The sequence below is a fragment of the Colossoma macropomum genome, unplaced genomic scaffold (assembly GCF_904425465.1).
Source record: "Colossoma macropomum unplaced genomic scaffold, Colossoma_macropomum, whole genome shotgun sequence".
In the NCBI taxonomy this organism is placed as follows: domain Eukaryota; kingdom Metazoa; phylum Chordata; class Actinopteri; order Characiformes; family Serrasalmidae; genus Colossoma; species Colossoma macropomum.
Window position 1 is genome coordinate 1,171,844 of NW_023494808.1, and position 20,118 is coordinate 1,191,961.

General features: G+C 39.8%; 1 protein-coding gene across 4 annotated transcripts in view; it reads left to right on the plus strand.

Moving 5' to 3' along the window:
* Window positions 1-18,655, plus strand: part of LOC118798243 (zinc finger protein 658B-like) — a 28,868-nt gene extending 10,213 nt beyond the window's left edge. The window contains exons 1-2 of one of the 4 annotated variants that reach the window (XM_036557641.1): window positions 16,570-18,193; window positions 18,278-18,655. In XM_036557641.1, the coding sequence (XP_036413534.1) occupies window positions 16,582-18,193; window positions 18,278-18,633 (1,968 nt within the window). In that variant the 5' untranslated portion in view covers window positions 16,570-16,581 and the 3' untranslated portion in view covers window positions 18,634-18,655. Of the gene's footprint in view, window positions 1-16,569 lie in introns of those variants that run through there. The other 3 variants (XM_036557642.1, XM_036557644.1, XM_036557643.1) reach the window with 3 other exon arrangements.
* The last annotated feature ends 1,463 nt before the right edge of the window (window positions 18,656-20,118 follow it).

Sequence of the window (20,118 nt, forward strand, 5' to 3'; positions counted from 1 at the left end):
CTGCACCGGATCCGTTCCAGAGTCAACAACAGCTCCATATCCCACATAATTCACAAAAAATTTATAATGAATGTTTTCAAAAAACGGTAAATTCAAAAAGGGAAACATAAAACCAAATACCTCAAAAAAGGTTTATTGAATGTCATTGTTTTCAACACAGCATTTTTTTTGAAAAATGAATTCAAACAAGAAAAAATACAATGCCAGTACTGAGGTGTAGACTTATCAGCAAAAAATCCTGCCATTAAAGAAGCGATAATTAGCTGCTTTGTTTTCAATTGTAATAAACTGACATAAAAACAGACTTTAACACTGATAGAGACTGATAAACTCTGCTCATGTCATCACAATAATAAAGGGTAACTGGCAATCTGAATACTAAATACTACCATGAGTTTTACAATGTCAAATTAAGAAGTATGACCATTGAGAAGTGACAATTGTATCAGTGAAGCACAGTTCAACTAAAATGAATTGGAGTATAAAACAATACAATATAAAATACTACAATATAAAATAATACCAGCCAATATTGTTAAGTGTTAACATAATTTCCAGCCTCTTAACAATCATTACTGGTATCAGTCACAGTTTTCATATTGGTTGGGCTCTAATCCCTGTTCTGGAATTCAAATCACTTAAAATTCTTACAGTTCATCACTGCTGCGGTCGACAGCTGAACGGTGAACTGAACGGTAACAATCTTTACCTTTTTTTCAAGCTCTCATTGAGGAAGCCCATTATTTACAGTTACCATCCAGTACCTGCTTCAGCCAACCCTACATTAAACTGAACCAAGTGTGCTGATGAAATTGAACAAATCCATGCAATGACTGGTGCTGCAGCAAGAAAGCAGGAACCAAATCTATATTAACTGTTTTCCTCTGTCCAACATATTAGTAACTTTATTTAAAACAGGGCTGTCACTATCGATTATTTTAGTAATTGAATAATCTAGTGATTTCTCCTAGATTTAATCTAGATTTTTTGATGTACACTGAAATTGTAATAGCCATTACAATTACAACACTGAAAATACATGATAAGAATGAGTCCGCTGCCAGAGGAGTACTGGCACTACTGTGCCATTAAGAGTCCGACCAAGTCATTGGTTGGCCCAAATCAGCCAATATTTGCAGCCCACAGTTTTATTGGGGTCATGACCTTTCAAAGGGTGGGTGAAACCTTAGAAGAAGAATGTTCACCCTATAGCAGACATGGAGGAAGTTGGGTCTAAAGAAGTGGTGAAAGAGGTTGGTTACAGAGGAAAACAACAGAGGCCAGTCTAGATAAAGTGGCTAAAAAAAGGGCGTGAAAGAGGCTGGCCATGGCAGTGAGATGTAGAAGGCTGACCCTTGCAGACAGGTGTAGGAGGCTTGCCCTGGCCGAGAGGTGTAGGAGGCTGACCCTTGTGGAGAGGTGTAGGAGGCTGGCCCTGGTGGGGAGAGATGTAGGAGGCTGGCCCTGGTGGGGAGAGGTGTAGGAGGCTGGCCCTGGCAGAGAGGTGTAGGAGGCTGGCCCTGGTGGGGAGAGGTGTAGGAGGCTGGCCCTGGTGGGGAGAGGTGTAGGAGGCTGGCCCTGGCGGAGAGGTGTAGGAGGCTGGCCCTGGCGGAGAGGTGTAGGAGGCTGGCCCTGGCGGAGAGGCAAAATTTGTTTTTAACTTAAAGACAATCAAAGAGAAGATGCTAACGGTAATTTGTTTTAACATAACTAAAATTGTCTGTAGTCCTCTACCATTAAGCTTATTTGATTGTCAAATTGAATAAAATATTTAAAAATAAATGTAATAATTTAAACAAATGTAATAATTAGTGATTCCTGATCACATATGTGCAGATATCTAAAGTAATGATTAACTTACCTCAAAGTCAGCAGCAAAGCAAACTTTATAGGTCAATACCAACGGATGACTGTAGACCGCTGAGCAGGAAAAAAGAAAGGGGAATGTTTTTTAATTAGGCGCGTCCGTTTTATATACCGCAGTAACGGCCCATAATGACGGTGAAACACGTTCCTTTAGTTTATTTAATGCAAACCATAGCGTGAAACAGTATTCCGACACGTCAACATGACTGAGCTGCGGTAGTTAAACGCGCTCGGTGCTGCATGTGTTTAAAAAAACCGGCTGCGTTACTGTGACCGTTTTAGGACCACCTCAGACCACCACGGCCATGTCTCAGCTTTCACACAATCAGGCTACACACACCACATCGGACGGTAAAGTTCGTGACATTCGCAGTTACGTTCTGTGTTATTGGATTAATTACACTTTCATGGTCATATTAAAGATGACAAACACAACAAACCCAGTTTGTACTGAACCGCGCTGTTCGTTTCTTGTTCCTTTTTCTATTATTTTATTTTTGCCAAAAGGTTCAACTCGCGCTATCACTGTGCTCGCCTGTCTGCTTCAGAGTCAGAGACCGTCTCAAAATTACAAGACGAAACAAGTGAAGCTATTATTATTATTATTACTAGTAGTAGCTTTAGTATCTCTGTAAATAGCTCTGCTGATGCTTCTGAACATATCAGCAGATGTACATACAGAGACAGTGATAATAATGCTAGTAACGACAGCAGAAACACTTTCTTTTCGCAATTTTGAGAATTTTGAGACGGACCCTGAGTCTGAAGCGGCCGCGGGAGCAGCAGTGTGAGAGCTGAAGCTTCGTCTAATAAAAGATTAAGCAAAGGGAACCCGGTTCTGTTTCTGAGGGGTATTTTACACACTTTAAACCCAATACGAAGATTCTGTTACTGGTTTATGTTATTTCAGCAGTTTCAAGAAAAAATAATTAAAAGTAACGTTAACCTTCCCTTTATTTAGATAAAAATTGTAAAATCCGACACTACAAATAAGCAGATAAAAAATTAGATGGTTAAACCAACGTTAGTGCTTACACTGTCAAATACAGCTTAGCTAGTTAGCTAACTAGCTCCACACCACAATATAGGTTAACTTTAGATTCCAGCTAATGGATGTTTCTTACATTAGTCACTCAAATTCACTTCTCTGTTTTCTTTAGACTTGTTTTTCTCCTAAAACAGGCAGAAATATTAAAGCTGCTCTTAGAACATTTTCACATTTTCCAGTGAAGCTAACAGCTGCCTCTCACAGTGCAACCCAGCTAAGCTAGCTGGTTACACAGCCGGGCGAGGGGGGTGATGTAAGATTAAGAGTGTGTCGTTATTAAACATAATTAAAGAGAAATCTCTGATGTTCATTTAGGTTGGAATTAGACATTTTGACTCACTACCTCAGCTAACTAACTAGCTAGCACTGACGTCCTCCCCTCCAGCGACTCCACCACTCAGCTTATTTGCTTGTCAAACTGAAAAACATATTAAAAGTTAAACGATAAAACCCAAGATTCCTGATCGTAATTCTAATAAATGTGCAAATATTTAAAATACAAAACACACCTTACCTCAAAACGAGTTTTACAGTCAAAGTCAACGGACAACTGCAGAGGACTGAGGGGGGAAAAGGGGCGGGGCAAATTTTAAATAAGGCGCAAATTTTAAATGAGGCGCAGTTTTTAAATGAGGCGCGTCCGTTGTAAAGATCCGGCCCCAATGCGCTGAGTCCGCTGACCGGCAGTGTGTACAGTGCTGTTAACAGTTACTTGGCCCAAATGTGGCACAAGTCCGCAATGCAGATGCGACTGCTAGGAGGACTTTGTGACGGCCAAGGTAATCCGGCCCGAACATGCTTGTTGTCTGGGTAGTCTTTGCAAAATCATATTCTGTGACTAAAAACGTGACACTGTCTTTAGATATGAGAGGGCATCAGACTTTAGTCTTTCAAAAGTCTTTTCCAAGTCTTCTAGTGTGTGGTTAGCATAAAGCCTGAAGCTCTCTCGCTCTCTCTGGTCTCCCGAGAGAACTTCGCGGGAGACTCTCCCTCCCTCCTGTTCGTGTGCTCACTGTGCTGTGTGTTTGCAACCCCTCCCCTCCCCTCCCCTCCCCTCTCCTCTCGCTCAGTGAAGACGCACAGACGCCACCACAAATCTTGACCAATCACGTTTTAACAGAAAAAAATTGGCTCACAATCAGGAGCCGGCTCCCGTCGTTCACTTCAAACAGCCAGTTCTTAGAGACGGATCGTTCGCGACCGACCGATCACTAACCGAGGTAAATCTGCCAGGAGCTGAGTTAAAGATGTCATTAAGCTAACTAACTGAGATAAATCTGCCAGGAGCAGAAAGAAAGATGTCATTAAGCTAACTAACTGAGGTAAATCTGCCAGGAGCTGAGATAAAGATGTCAGTAAACTAAGTAACTGAGGTAAATCTGCCAGGAGCTGAGATAAAGATGTCAGTAAGCTAACTAACTGAGGTAAATCTGCCAGGAGCTGAGATAAAGATGTCAGTAAACTAAGTAACTGAGGTAAATCTGCCAGGAGCTGAGATAAAGATGTCATTAAGCTAACTAACTGAGATAAATCTACCAGTAGCTGAGATAAAGATGTCATTAAGCTAACTAACTGAGGTAAATCTGCCAGTAGCTGAGATAAAGATGTCAGTGAGCTAACTAACTGAGGTAAATCTGCCAGTAGCTGAGATAAAGATGTCATTAAGCTAACTAACTAGGTAAATCTGTCTGTAGCTGAGATAAAGATGTCAGTGAGCTAACTAACTGAGGTAAATCTGCCAGGAGCTGAGATAAAGATGTCAGTAAGCTAACTAACTGAGGTAAATCTGCCAGGAACTGAGTGAAAGATGTCATTAAGCTAACTAACTGAGGTAAATCTGCCAGGAACTGAGATAAAGATGTCATTAAGCTAACTAACTGAGGTAAATCTGCCAGGAACTGAGTTAAAGATGTCATTAAGCTAACTAGCTGAGGTCAATCTGCCAGGAACTGAGTGAAAGATGTCATTAAGCTAACTAACTGAGGTAAATCTGCCAGGAACTGAGTGAAAGATGTCATTAAGCTAACTAACTGAGGTAAATCTGCCAGGAACTGAGTGAAAGATGTCATTAAGCTAACTAACTGAGGTAAATCTGCCAGGAACTGAGTGAAAGATGTCATTAAGCTAACTAACTGAGGTAAATCTGCCAGGAACTGAGTGAAAGATGTCATTAAGCTAACTAACTGAGGTCAATCTGCCAGGAGCTGAGATAAAGATGTCATTAAGCTAACTAACTGAGGTAAATCTGCCAGGAGCTGAGATAAAGATGTCATTAAGCTAACTAACTGAGGTAAATCTGCCAGGAGCTGAGATAAAGATGTCATTAAGCTAACTAACTGAGGTAAATCTGCCAGGAGCTGAGAGAAAGATGTCAGTAAGCTAACTAACCGAGGTAAATCTGCCAGGAGCTGAGATAAAGATGTCAGTGAGTTAACTAACTGAGGTAAATCTGCCAGGAACTGACTGAAAGATGCCATTAAGCTAACTAACTGAGATAAATCTGCCAGTAGCTGAGATTTAGATGTCATTAAGCTAACTAACTGAAGTAAATCTGCCAGGAACTGACTGAAAGATGCCATTAAGCTAACTAACTGAGATAAATCTGCCAGGAACTGAGATAAAGATGTCATTAAGCTAACTAACTGAGGTAAATCTGCCAGGAACTGACTGAAAGATGCCATTAAGCTAACTAACTGAGATAAATCTGCCAGTAGCTGAGATAAAGATGTCATTAAGCTAACTAACCAAGGTAAATCTGCCAGGAGCTGAGATAAAGATGTCATTAAACGAACTAACCGATGTAAATCTGCCAGTAGCTGAGATTTAGATGTCATTAAGCTAACTAACTGAGGTAAATCTGCCAGGAACTGAGATAAAGATGTCATTAAGCTAACTAACTGAGGTAAATCTGCCAGGAACTGAGATGAAAGATGTCATTAAGCTAACTAACTGAGGTAAATCTGCCAGGAACTGAGATAAAGATGTCATTAAGCTAACTAACTGAGGTAAATCTGCCAGGAGCTGAGATAAAGATGTCATTAAGCTAACTAACTGAGGTAAATCTGCCAGGAGCTGAGAGAAAGATGTCATTAAGCTAACTAACTGAGGTAAATCTGCCAGGAGCTGAGATAAAGATGTCATTAAGCTATACTAACTGAGGTAAATCTGCCAGGAGCTGAGATAAAGATGTCATTAAGCTAACTAACTGAGGTAAATCTGCCAGGAGCTTAGAGAAAGATGTCAGTAAGCTAACTAACTGAGGTAAATCTGCCAGGAGCTGAGATAAAGATGTCATTAAGCTAACTAACTGAGGTAAATCTGCCAGGAGCTGAGATAAAGATGTCATTAAGCTAACTAACTGAGGTAAATCTGCCAGGAGCTGAGATAAAGATGTCATTAAGCTAACTAACTGAAGTAAATCTGCCAGGAGCTGAGATAAAGATGTCAGTGAGCTAACTAACTGAGGTAAATCTGCCAGGGGCTGAGATAAAGATGTCAGTAAACTAACTGAGGTAAATCTGCCAGGAACTGAGATAAAGATGTCATTAAGCTAACTAGCTGAGGTAAATCTGTCAGTAGCTGAGATAAAGATGTCAGTAAACTAACTAACTGAGGTAAATCTGCCAGGAACTGAGAAAGATGTCATTAAGCTAACTAACTGAGGTAAATCTGTCAGTAGCTGAGATAAAGATGTCAGTGAGCTAACTAACTGAGGTAAATCTACCAGTAGCTGAGATAAAGATGTCATTAAGCTAACTAACTGAGGTAAATCTGCCAGGAGCTGAGATAAAGATGTCAGTAAACTAACTAACTGAGGTAAATCTGCCAGTAGCTTAGAGAAAGATGTCATTAAGCTAACTAACTGAGGTAAATCTGCCAGGAGCTGAGATAAAGATGTCAGTGAGCTAAGTAACTGAGGCAAATCTGCCAGGAGCAGAAAGAAAGATGTCATTAAGCTAACTAACTGAGGTAAATCTGCCAGGAGCTGAGATAAAGATGTCATTGAGCTAACTAACTGAGGTAAATCTGCCAGGAGCTGAGATAAAGATGTCAGTAAACTAAGTAACTGAGGTAAATCTGCCAGGAGCTGAGATAAAGATGTCATTAAGCTAACTAACTGAGGTAAATCTGCCAGTAGCTGAGATAAAGATGTCATTAAGCTAACTAACTGAGTAAATCTGCCAGGAGCTGAGATAAAGATGTCATTAAGCTAACTAACTGAGGTAAATCTGCCAGTAGCTGAGATAAAGATGTCAGTAAGCTAACTAACTGAGGTAAATCTGCCAGGAACTGAGATAAAGATGTCAGTAAGCTAACTAACTGAGGTAAATCTGCCAGGAACTGAGTGAAAGATGTCATTAAGCTAACTAACTGAGGTAAATCTGCCAGGAGCTGAGATAAAGATGTCATTAAGCTAACTAACTGAGGTAAATCTGCCAGGAACTGAGATAAAGATGTCATTAAGCTAACTAACTGAGGTAAATCTGCCAGGACTGAGATAAAGATGTCATTAAGCTAACTAACTGAGTAAATCTGCCAGTAGCTGAGATAAAGATGTCATTAAGCTAACTAACTGAGGTAAATCTGCCAGGAGCTGAGATAAAGATGTCATTAAGCTAACTAACGAGTAAATCTGCCAGAGCTGAGATAGATGTCAGTAGCTAACTAACTGAGGTAAATCTGCCAGGAGCTGAGATAAAGATGTCATTAAGCTAACTAACTGAGGTAAATCTGCCAGGAGCTGAGATAAAGATGTCAGTGAGCTAACTAACTGAGGTAAATCTGCCAGGAGCTGAGATAAAGATGTCAGTAAACTAAGTAACTGAGGTAAATCTGCCAGGAACTGAGTGAAAGATGTCATTAAGCTAACTAACTGAGGTAAATCTGCCAGGAGCTGAGATAAAGATGTCAGTAAACTAACTAACTGAGGTAAATCTGCCAGGAGCTGAGATAAAGATGTCAGTAAGCTAACTAACTGAGGTAAATCTGCCAGGAGCTGAGAAAGATGTCATTAAGCTAACTAACTGAGTAAATCTGCCAGTAGCTGAGATAAGATGTCATTTAAGCTAACTAACTGAGGTAAATCTGCCAGGAACTGAGATAAAGATGTCATTAAGCTAACTAACTGAGGTAAATCTGCCAGGAACTGAGATAAAGATGTCATTAAGCTAACTAACTGAAGTAAATCTGCCAGTAGCTGAGAGAAAGATGTCAGTAAGCTAACTAACTGAGGTAAATCTGCCAGGAGCTGAGAGAAAGATGTCATTAAGCTAACTAACTGAGGTAAATCTGCCAGTAGCTGAGATAAAGATGTCATTAAGCTAACTAACTGAGGTAAATCTGCCAGGAGCTGAGATAAAGATGTCATTAAGCTAACTAACTGAAGTAAATCTGCCAGGAGCTGAGAGAAAGATGTCAGTAAGCTAACTAACTGAGGTAAATCTGCCAGGAGCTGAGATAAAGATGTCATTAAGCTAACTAACTGAGGTAAATCTGCCAGGAGCTGAAAGAAAGATGTCATTAAGCTAACTAACCGAAGTAAATCTGCCAGGAGCTGAGAGAAAGATGTCAGTAAGCTAACTAACTGAGGTAAATCAGCCAGGAACTGAGATAAAGATGTCAGTGAGCTAACTAACTGAGGTAAATCTGCCAGGAACTGAGATAAAGATGTCATTAAGCTAACTAGCTGAGGTAAATCTGTCAGTAGCTGAGATAAAGATGTCAGTAAACTAACTAACTGAGGTAAATCTGCCAGGAACTGACTGAAAGATGTCATTAAGCTAACTAAATGAGATAAATCTGCCAGGAGCTGAGATAAAGATGTCATTGAGCTAACTAGCTGAGGTAAAGCTGTCAGTAGCTGAGATAAAGATGTCAGTGAGCTAACTAACTGAGGTAAATCTACCAGTAGCTGAGATAAAGATGTCATTAAGCTAACTAACTGAGGTAAATCTGCCAGGAGCTGAGATAAAGATGTCAGTAAACTAAGTAACTGAGGTAAATCTGCCAGGAGCTGAGATAAAGATGTCAGTAAACTAACTAACTGAGGTAAATCTGCCAGAGCTGAGATAAAGATGTCATTAAGCTAACTAACTGAGGTAAATCTGCCAGGAGCTGAGATAAAGATGTCATTAAGCTAACTAACTGAGGTAAATCTGCCAGGAACTGAGATAAAGATGTCATTAAGCTAACTAACTGAGGTAAATCTGCCAGGAGCTGAGATAAAGATGTCATTAAGCTAACTAACTGAGGCAAATCTGCCAGGAGCTGAAAGAAAGATGTCATTAAGCTAACTAACCGAAGTAAATCTGCCAGGAGCTGAGATAAAGATGTCAGTGAGCTAACTAACTGAGGTAAATCTGCCAGGAACTGAGATAAAGATGTCATTAAGCTAACTAGCTGAGGTAAATCTGTCTGTAGCTGAGATAAAGATGTCAGTGAGCTAACTAACTGAGGTAAAGCTGTCAGTAGCTGAGATAAAGATGTCAGTGAGCTAACTAACTGAGGTAAATCTACCAGTAGCTGAGATAAAGATGTCATTAAGCTAACTAAATGAGATAAATCTGCCAGGAGCTGAGATAAAGATGTCATTGAGCTAACTAGCTGAGGTAAAGCTGTCAGTAGCTGAGATAAAGATGTCAGTGAGCTAACTAACTGAGGTAAATCTGCCAGGAGCTGAGATAAAGATGTCATTAAGCTAACTAACTGAGGTAAATCTGCCAGGAGCTGAGATAAAGATGTCATTAAGCTAACTAACTGAGGTAAATCTGCCAGGAGCTGAGATAAAGATGTCAGTAAGCTAACTAACTGAAGTAAATCTGCCAGGAGCTGAGAGAAAGATGTCAGTAAGCTAACTAACTGAGGTAAATCTGCCAGGAGCTGAGATAAAGATGTCATTAAGCTAACTAACTGAGGTAAATCTGCCAGGAGCTGAGATAAAGATGTCAGTAAACTAAGTAACTGAGGTAAATCTGCCAGGAGCTGAGATAAAGATGTCATTAAGCTAACTAACTGAGGTAAATCTGCCAGGAGCTGAGATAAAGATGTCAGTAAACTAACTAACTGAGGTAAATCTGCCAGGAGCTGAGATAAAGATGTCAGTAAACTAACTAACTGAGGTAAATCTGTCAGTAGCTGAGATAAAGATGTCAGTAAGCTAACTAACTGAAGTAAATCTGCCAGGAACTGACTGAAAGATGTCATTAAGCTACCTAACTGAGGTAAATCTGCCAGGAGCTGAGATAAAGATGTCATTAAGCTACCTAACTGAGATAAATCTGCCAGTAGCTGAGATTTAGATGTCTTTAAGCTAACTAACTGAGGTAAATCTGCCAGGAACTGAGATAAAGATGTCATTGAGCTAACTAACTGAGGTAAATCTGCCAGGAACTATGTGAAAGGTGTCATTAAGCTAACTAGCTGAGGTCAATCTGCCAGGAGCTGAGATAAAGATGTCATTAAGCTAACTAACTGAGGTAAATCTGCCAGGAGCTGAAATGAAGATGTCATTAAGCTAACTAACTGAAGTAAATCTGCCAGGAGCTGAAATGAAGATGTCATTAAGCTAACTAACTGAAGTAAATCTGCCAGGAGCTGAGAGAAAGATGTCATTAAGCTAACTAACTGAGGTAAATCTGCCAGGAACTGAAATAAAGATGTCATTAAGCTAACTAACTGAAGTAAATCTGCCAGTAGCTTAGAGAAAGATGTCAGTAAGCTAACTAACTGAGGTAAATCTGCCAGGAGCTGAGAGAAAGATGTCATTAAGCTAACTAACTGAAGTAAATCTGCCAGTAGCTGAGATAAAGATGTCATTAAGCTATACTAACTGAGGTAAATCTGCCAGGAGCTGAGATAAAGATGTCATTAAGCTAACTAACTGAAGTAAATCTGCCAGTAGCTTAGAGAAAGATGTCAGTAAGCTAACTAACTGAGGTAAATCTGCCAGGAGCTGAGATAAAGATGTCATTAAGCTATACTAACTGAGGTAAATCTGCCAGGAGCTGAGATAAAGATGTCATTAAGCTAACTAACTGAGGCAAATCTGCCAGGAGCTGAAAGAAAGATGTCATTAAGCTAACTAACCGAAGTAAATCTGCCAGGAGCTGAGTGAAAGATGTCAGTAAGCTAACTAACTGAGGTAAATCAGCCAGGAACTGAGATAAAGATGTCAGTGAGCTAACTAACTGAGGTAAATCTGCCAGGAACTGAGATAAAGATGTCATTAAGCTAACTAGCTGAGGTAAATCTGTCAGTAGCTGAGATAAAGATGTCAGTAAACTAACTAACTGAGGTAAATCTGCCAGGAACTGACTGAAAGATGTCATTAAGCTAACTAATAAATCTGCAGAGTAAAGATCTAGCTAACTAGCTGTAGCTGAGATAAAGATGTCAGTGAGCTAACTAACTGAGGTAAATCTACCAGTAGCTGAGATAAAGATGTCATTAAGCTAACTAACTGAGGTAAATCTGTCTGTAGCTGAGATAAAGATGTCAGTGAGCTAACTAACTGAGGTAAATCTGCCAGGAGCTGAGATAAAGATGTCAGTAAACTAAGTAACTGAGGTAAAACTGCCAGGAGCTGAGATAAAGATGTCAGTAAACTAACTAACTGAGGTAAATCTGTCAGTAGCTGAGATAAAGATGTCAGTAAGCTAACTAACTGAAGTAAATCTGCCAGGAGCTGAGATAAAGATGTCAGTAAACTAAGTAACTGAGGTAAATCTGCCAGGAGCTGAGATAAAGATGTCAGTAAACTAAGTAACTGAGGTAAATCTGCCAGGAACTGAGATAAAGATGTCATTAAGCTAACTAACTGAGGTAAATCTGCCAGGAGCTGAGATAAAGATGTCATTAAGCTAACTAACTAAGGTAAATCTGCCAGGAGCTGAGATAAAGATGTCATTAAGCTAACTAACCAAGGTAAATCTGTCAGGAGCTGTGAGATAAAGATGTCATTAAACGAACTAACCGATGTAAATCTGCCAGTAGCTGAGATTTAGATGTCTTTAAGCTAACTAACTGAGGTAAATCTGCCAGGAACTGAGATAAAGATGTCATTGAGCTAACTAACTGAGGTAAATCTGCCAGGAACTGTGTGAAAGATGTCATTAAGCTAACTAGCTGAGGTAAATCTGCCAGGAGCTGAGATAAAGATGTCATTAAGCTATACTAACTGAGGTAAATCTGCCAGGAGCTGACATAAAGATGTCATTAAGCTAACTAACTGAGGTAAATCTGCCAGGAGCTGAAATGAAGATGTCATTAAGCTAACTAACTGAAGTAAATCTGCCAGGAGCTGAGAGAAAGATGTCAGTAAGCTAACTAACTGAGGTAAATCTGCCAGGAGCTGAGAGAAAGATGTCATTAAGCTAACTAACTGAGGTAAATCTGCCAGGAACTGAAATAAAGATGTCATTAAGCTAACTAACTGAAGTAAATCTGCCAGTAGCTTAGAGAAAGATGTCAGTAAGCTAACTAACTGAGGTAAATCTGCCAGGAGCTGAGAGAAAGATGTCATTAAGCTAAGTAACTGAGGTAAATCTGCCAGGTGCTGAGATAAAGATGTCATTAAGCTAACTAACTGAGGTAAATCTGCCAGGAGCTGAGATAAAGATGTCATTAAGCTAACTAACTGAGGTAAATCTGCCAGGAGCTGAGATAAAGATGTCATTAAGCTAACTAACTGAGGTAAATCTGCCAGGAGCTGAGATAAAGATGTCATTAAGCTAACTAACTGAGGTAAATCTGCCAGGAGCTGAGATAAAGATGTCATTAAGCTAACTAACTGAGGTAAATCTGCCAGGAGCTGAGATAAAGATGTCAGTAAGCTAACTAACTGAGGTAAATCTGCCAGGAGCTGAGATAAAGATGTCATTAAGCTAACTAACTGAGGTAAATCTACCAGTAGCTGAGATAAAGATGTCATTGAGCTAACTAACTGAGGTAAATCTGCCAGGAGCTGAGATAAAGATGTCATTAAGCTAACTAACTGAGGTAAATCTGCCAGGGGCTGAGATAAAGATGTCAGTAAACTAACTAACTGAGGTAAATCTGCCAGGAACTGACTGAAAGATGTCATTAAGCTAACTAACTGAGATAAATCTGCCAGGAGCTGAGATAAAGATGTCATTAAGCTAACTAACCGAGGTAAATCTGCCAGGAGCTATGTAAATCTGCCAGTAGCTGAGATTTAGATGTCATTAAGCTAACTAACTGAGGTAAATCTGCCTGTAGCTGAGATAAAGATGTCAGTAAACTAACTAACTGAGGTAAATCTGCCAGGAACTGAGTGAAAGATGTCATTAAGCTAACTAGCTGAGGTAAATCTGCCAGTAGCTGAGATAAAGATGTCAGTAAGCTAACTAACCAAAGTAAATCTGCCAGTAGCTGAGATTTAGATGTCATTAAGCTAACTAACTGAGGTAAATCTGCCAGTAGCTGAGATTTAGATGTCATTAAGCTAACTAACTGAGGTAAATCTGCCAGGAACTGAGATAAAGATGTCAGTGAGCTAACTAACTGAGGTAAATCTGCCAGGAGCTGAGATAAAGATGTCATTAAGCTAACTAACTGAGGTAAATCTGCCAGGAACTGAGTGAAAGATGTCATTGAGCTAACTAACTGAGGCAAATCTGCCAGGAGCTGAGATAAAGATGTCAGTAAACTAACTGAGGTAAATCTGCCAGGAACTGAGTGAAAGATGTCATTAATCTAACTAGCTGAGGTAAATCTGTCAGTAGCTGAGATAAAGATGTCAGTAAACTAACTAACTGAGGTAAATCTGCCAGGAACTGACTGAAAGATGTCATTAAGCTAACTAACTGAGGTAAATCTACCAGGAGCTGAGATAAAGATGTCATTAAGCTAACTAACTGAGGTAAATCTGCCAGGAACTGAGATTAAGATGTCATTAAGCTAACTAACTGAGGTAAATCTGCCAGGAGCTGAGTTAAAGATATCAGTAAGCTAACTGATTTAAATATGCCAGTAGCTGAGTGAAATCTGCCCGTAGCTAAATGAAAAATTTAAATAGGCTAACTGAGCAAAATCTACTAGTTGCTGAGAAAAACTTGTCAGTAACATAGTTCAATCTTCCAGTGACTGAGTTAAAGATATCATAGTATAAGATATCAAAGTATAAGCTAACTAACTGAGTGAAATACGGCCTTAACTGAGGAAACTCTGCATGTGGCAATTGGCAGCACATAGCCACTGCAGTAGTGTTTACAGCCTCGTCACATCCTAAATACTGATACTTTCTACATAAACAAATTCATTTCAACAGTATGCATGAATACAGAGAAGCTGTACATGCGAAAGCAAATAAAATGCTGCTTTCTTTGCGGTACTAATGCTCACTGTTTGTTTTCAGCTCCTGTTGACGTTTTCAGAGGGATGTCGGCCACATTAACATCATTGAGTGCAGGAGAGTCTGGAGTGGACACATGCAGGAGGAGGTCAGTAGGTCTGGGCACTGATCTGTCCATGGCAGAGATTGAACATCTGCAGACAGAAATCACTCAATTGAGAAAGGAGGTGGCCAAACTGAAGATGGAATTAAGACGATGGAGGGAAGGAGAGTGTAAAAGAGAGGTATGGTATTCTACTGTTGATTAAAAATGAGACTGTTGATACAGAAGATTCGTATCTGGCCAATGAAGCTGATGGCGAATATCAATATCAGCACCACTCAACCCAGTCTTTATTTATACAGCACCTTTCATGTGAGCAGGTTTAATTAAAAATCCTTTACAAACGGACACACAGTTGCTAAGAGAACCCAGGAAAAAGGAATAAGAGAACATTAAACAGAGGAGGGGATAGATCTGTTTGTTCATTAAAGTTCAAACATATCAGCCATATATTTGGGAGCTACTCCATCAACGTCCATTAATGGTGAACATATCAGCCATATATTTGTGGGGTTACTCCATCAATGTCCATTAATGGTGAACTTTCATCTACATCACTTCTTCTGCTTCTGTTGTTTGAGAACTAATTTTAATAAACACAGTACAGCGGATGAGCCACCGATTGGTCTGAAAGTGGTCAGTCCCTGACAGTACTTGTTTGATAAAGACATTGTTTATTATTCTGTCACAAAAGTAAGACCATGTTCAGTGTTCTTGGTTAAGAGGAGGACGACATTTGAATTAGCTTTTTCTACTTCTTTCTTCCTGACAGTGACATTCCCACAGACTGTAGTCTCTTCCGATTCCGGCTCCAAGAAGAATAATTGTATTTCCTTCATGAACACTTGTGGGAATTTGCTGAAACTTAGTATTTCTCCCAGCTTTTGCTGTCAGCTTTAAGAGTTTGGGTGTACAGCTAGTAATTTATTGATTTATTGATTAAATAAAAATTAAATTGGTGGACTTGTTGAATTGACAAATTTATTCTTAAAAGCGCTATCAATTCCATGAAGCCACCATTCTTCCTCCAGTTTTCCTTTCCAAAACAATGTGCAGCTGCCCTCGTTTGTCTTGAAATGTCCTTGCTTTTCGCACAATTTAGATCTAGCTTTTGTCACAAAGGTCAGTATCAAAGGTGTGAGTTTTGTATTGATCTAATTGTTTGGTCCTGATGTTCCAGATGTCAAATGCCAGTGGACCTATTAGTAATTATGAGTCTGTAGAGTTTCCTGAATTTTTGCATTAAGTATATTTTTCTGTCTTGGTTGTTGCAGGAACTGAAGAACACCATTTCACCATCTCTTGGCTGTAAAAGCAAATCAACCCCGATACTATTAGAGATCTGTAAAAACATAAGTAGAGACCAGCACATGCTGCCCAAGCTGGAAGACGAACACAGCAAAACTGAACCAAACAATGTACAAGCACACCATAAAGACCAGCTCAATCTGCTAATGTTGGAGGATCTACCCACATTTCATCTGCCCAACCTGGAAGATGAACCCACTGTTGCTGTGGAGTGCAAACCTGAACTAAACCATGCACAAGCACACCATGAAGACCATCACAATCTGCTGATGTTGGAGGATCTACCCACATTTTGTGAAGAAGAACCGAGCCCACCTGAAGAAAGTCACTCTGTGCATGATGGTGGACTCCAGCACATGGTTCAGACTGCATTAAAGATGCGTTCAGTGAGGTTGACGGACTGCAGGAACGTGATGGGATTGAAAAGAAACATCACAGCAGAGGGAGAGCTGGATGATGGAAGTGACGATAATGAAGGAGATGACGATGAAGACGTTGTTCCTTCAGGTAACTTCATTAGTAGTAGTCTTCTAGAAAGAGAAGATGTGATTGATGAAAGGGGATTTACAAAATGTACCCACTACTACTGCAAATAAATATATAAACATATACCTTCCTTGGTAGAATAATAATAAAAATACTTTTTAATTGTCAGTGTGAATAATTTCTGGGGTTTAGGGAGAAGTCCTACCTTTACGAACATTGGATAGTAAACAACAGAAGTTAGTGATACTGTATTTACAACTTTTATTTAATTTTCATCTCATGAATTTCCAGATGAGCTCCAAATGGATGTCCTCAGATATCAGGAGCTTGTCCTCGGAGTCTAGAGAAGAACAGGACACCAAAAGACACAGAACCACATTGAGGAGTAAGTCTCATGAGAGTCTTGTTGATGGAGAGAAGAAGCTGCATCGCTGCTTGACCTGCGAGAAGAGCTTCACTATGAAATCAGATTTTCTCAGACATATGAAGCTACATGCCAGAGAGAAGTCCTATTACTGCACACATTGTGGGAAACGTTTCACAACAAGGGTCAAACTAAAATGTCACTTAAGAGAACATAGCGGAAAAAAATGTGGAAAGCAGTTCTCCAATGCACATCATCTGAAGATTCACCAGAGAATACATACTGGAGAAAAGCCTTATGTTTGTCTCACCTGTGGGAAACGTTTCTCTGATCCATCTACCTATCATGTGCACCAAAAGCTACATATTGGAGAAAAGCCTTACGGTTGCACTATGTGTGGAAAGCAATTCTCTGAACAATCAAGTCTAAAGATCCACAGGAGAATACATACTGGAGAGAGGCCTTACACTTGCACTGAGTGTGGAAAGCAGTTCTCAAGAGCATTAAGCTTTAAGTTCCACCAGAAAATACATACTGGAGAAAAGCCTTACACTTGCACCGAGTGTGGAAAGCAGTTCTCAAGAGCATCAAGCCTTCAGTTCCACCAGAGAATACATACTGGAGAAAAGCCTTACACTTGCACTGAGTGTGGAAAGCAGTTTTCACAAGCAAAACGTCTGAAGATTCACCAGAGAATACATACTGGAGAAAAGCCTTATGTTTGTCTTGTCTGTGGGAAAAATTTCTCTGATCCATCTAACTATCGTGTGCACCAAAAGATACATACTGGAGAAAAGCCTTACAGTTGCACTGAGTGTGGAAAGCAGTTCTCAAGAGCATCAAGCCTTAAGTTCCACCAGAGAATACATACTGGAGAAAAGCCTTACAGTTGCACTGAGTGTGGAAAGCAGTTCTTCAATGCACATGATCTGAAGATCCACCAGAGAATACATACTGGAGAAAAGCCTTACACTTGCACTGCATGTGGAAAGCAGTTTTCACAAGCACAACATCTGAAGATTCACCAGAGAATACATACTGGAGAAAAGCCTTACAGTTGCACTGTGTGTGGAAAGCAGTTTTCACAAACAGAACATCTGAGGATCCACCAAAGAATACATACTGGAGAAAAGCCTTATGTTTGTCTCGTCTGTGGGAAAAGTTTCTGTGATCCATCTAGCTATCATGTGCACCAAAAAATACATACTGGAGAAAAGCCTTATAGTTGCACTGAGTGTGGAAAGCAGTTCTCTAAACAATCAACTCTAAAGATCCACGGGAGAATACACACTGGAGAACAGCCTTACACTTGCACTGTGTGTGGAAATCAGTTTTCACAAGCACAACATCTGAAGATTCACCAGAGAATACATACTGGAGAAAAGCCTTACAGTTGCACTGTGTGTGGAAAGCAGTTTTCACGAGCACAACATCTGAAGATTCACCAGAGAATACATACTGGAGAAAAGCCTTACACTTGCACTGTGTGTGGAAAGCAGTTTTCACGAGCACAACATCTGAAGATTCACCAGAGAATACATACTGGAGAAAAGCCTTACAGTTGCACTGTGTGTGGAAAGCAGTTTTCACGAGCACAACATCTGAAGATTCACCAGAGAATACATACTGGAGAAAAGCCTTACACTTGCACTGTGTGTGAAAAGCAGTTTTCACAAACAGAACATCTGAGGATCCACCAAAGAATACATACTGGAAAAAAGTCTTATGTTTGTCTCGTCTGTGGGAAAAGTTTCTGTGATCCATCTACCTATCGTGTGCACCAAAAACTACATACTGGAGAAAAGCCTCATAGTTGCACTGAGTGTGGAAAGCAGTTCTCTAAACAATCAACTCTAAACATCCACCGGAGAATACATACTGGAGAAAAGACTTACACTTGCACTGTGTGTGGAAAGCAGTTTTCACGAACAGACCGTCTGAAGATTCACCAGAGAATACATACTGGAGAAAAGCCTTATGTTTGTCTCGTCTGTGGAAAAAGTTTCTCTGATCCATCTAACTATCGTGTGCACCAAAAGATACATACTGGAGAAAAGCCTTACACTTGCCCTGAGTGTGGAAAGCAGTTCTCCAAAGCACATGATCTGAAGATCCACCAGAGAATACATACTGGAGAAAAGCCTTAAAGTCAGCCAGTCAACTCACCTTCTAAAGCACCATGTATTACATGAGCAGAAGCTCTGCCACTGTTCTGTCTGTGGACTCTAGTTTATGAGGTGCTTATAGGAGTTTGGGGGGAAATTTGGGGGAAAACCAATTTAAACCGTGATCCTCTTTATCCCACATGTTAATTATTGATCAGAATAGACATGATTAGTGTCTGAAGTTTGTTTTTTAGGTTTTCACTGGAGCTGTGAGGCTAAGGTAGCCAACGTGTGTAGAAAAGAAATTGCAGTTTGAATTTCAAATCACTGTGATTTTAATGTTAGCTTAGTTTTTTTTTTACCTGATAATTTAGAGCTGGTGAACCTCCATACAACAACTAAACCTAACACCTTCATTATGCTTAAATCACAATATGGCTGCCTGGCACCATGGATTCATCGTTTAAGACTGAAGCATGAAAGAATGCTGACCATAAAAACAACCTGGGCCTTCTTTTAATTACAGTTCTACATTTTCCCCAAATCACTCAGCCAAACCAATGAGTAACGTTAACCATATTTATTTGTTGGCTACATTAACCTTGTAGCTCCAGTGCAAAACTAAAGAAGCAAACTCCAAACACCAAACATTTCAGCTGATCGACTACATTTAGGGTCAGCGGAAGAGTCAGTAATTTTGATCTTTTTTTCACTCAAAACAATTGTTTTAAGCCTTTAAATCTGGCAAAACAGTCAGAAAAGATGTTAACCAGAAAAGACGTTTCTTATCAACACCACACATCAGGAGTTTTCACTTTTACTTCTGAAACAGTTCTAATAAATATTGCAGCAATTGTTCTGTTCTGAAGCTGTACCAGATGTTGTGTGTCTGTTCCTTTAAATTTTTCTGGTTTATTCCTATTCCTGTGACTGTTACTGTGTAATCACCTGACCGTTTATTTTACACAGTTGTTAGATTTCACAGACACGTTACAAAAAACAGAATGTGATTAGCATGTTTTCATTTACTGACTTGAGGAAAAATACGTTTAAATAAAGAAAAGCACAAAATGTTTGACAAACCTTTACTTGAACTCTTCTCCATATCATTGATGTTACCATAAACATATCATGGCCGATTTCATATGCTGTACTGAGTTGTCACACTTATTAATAAAACCTTTAGAGGGCGGCGCTGAGCGACGTTTGTTAATTTGATGTTTGTTAATGACACCTTTAGAGGGCGGCGGTGAGCGACATTTGTTTATTTGGTGTTTGTTAATGTCGCCTTTAGAGGGCGGGGCTGAGCGACGTTTGTTTATTTGAAGTTTGTTAATGACGCCTTTAGAGGGCGGCGGTGAGTGATGTTTATTTATTTGAAGTTTGTTAATGACGCCTTTAGAGGGCGGCGCTGAGCGACGTTTGTTTATTTGAAGTTTGTTAATGACGCCTTTAGAGGGCGGCGGTGAGTGATGTTTATTTATTTGAAGTTTGTTAATGACGCCTTTAGAGGGCGGCGCTGAGCGA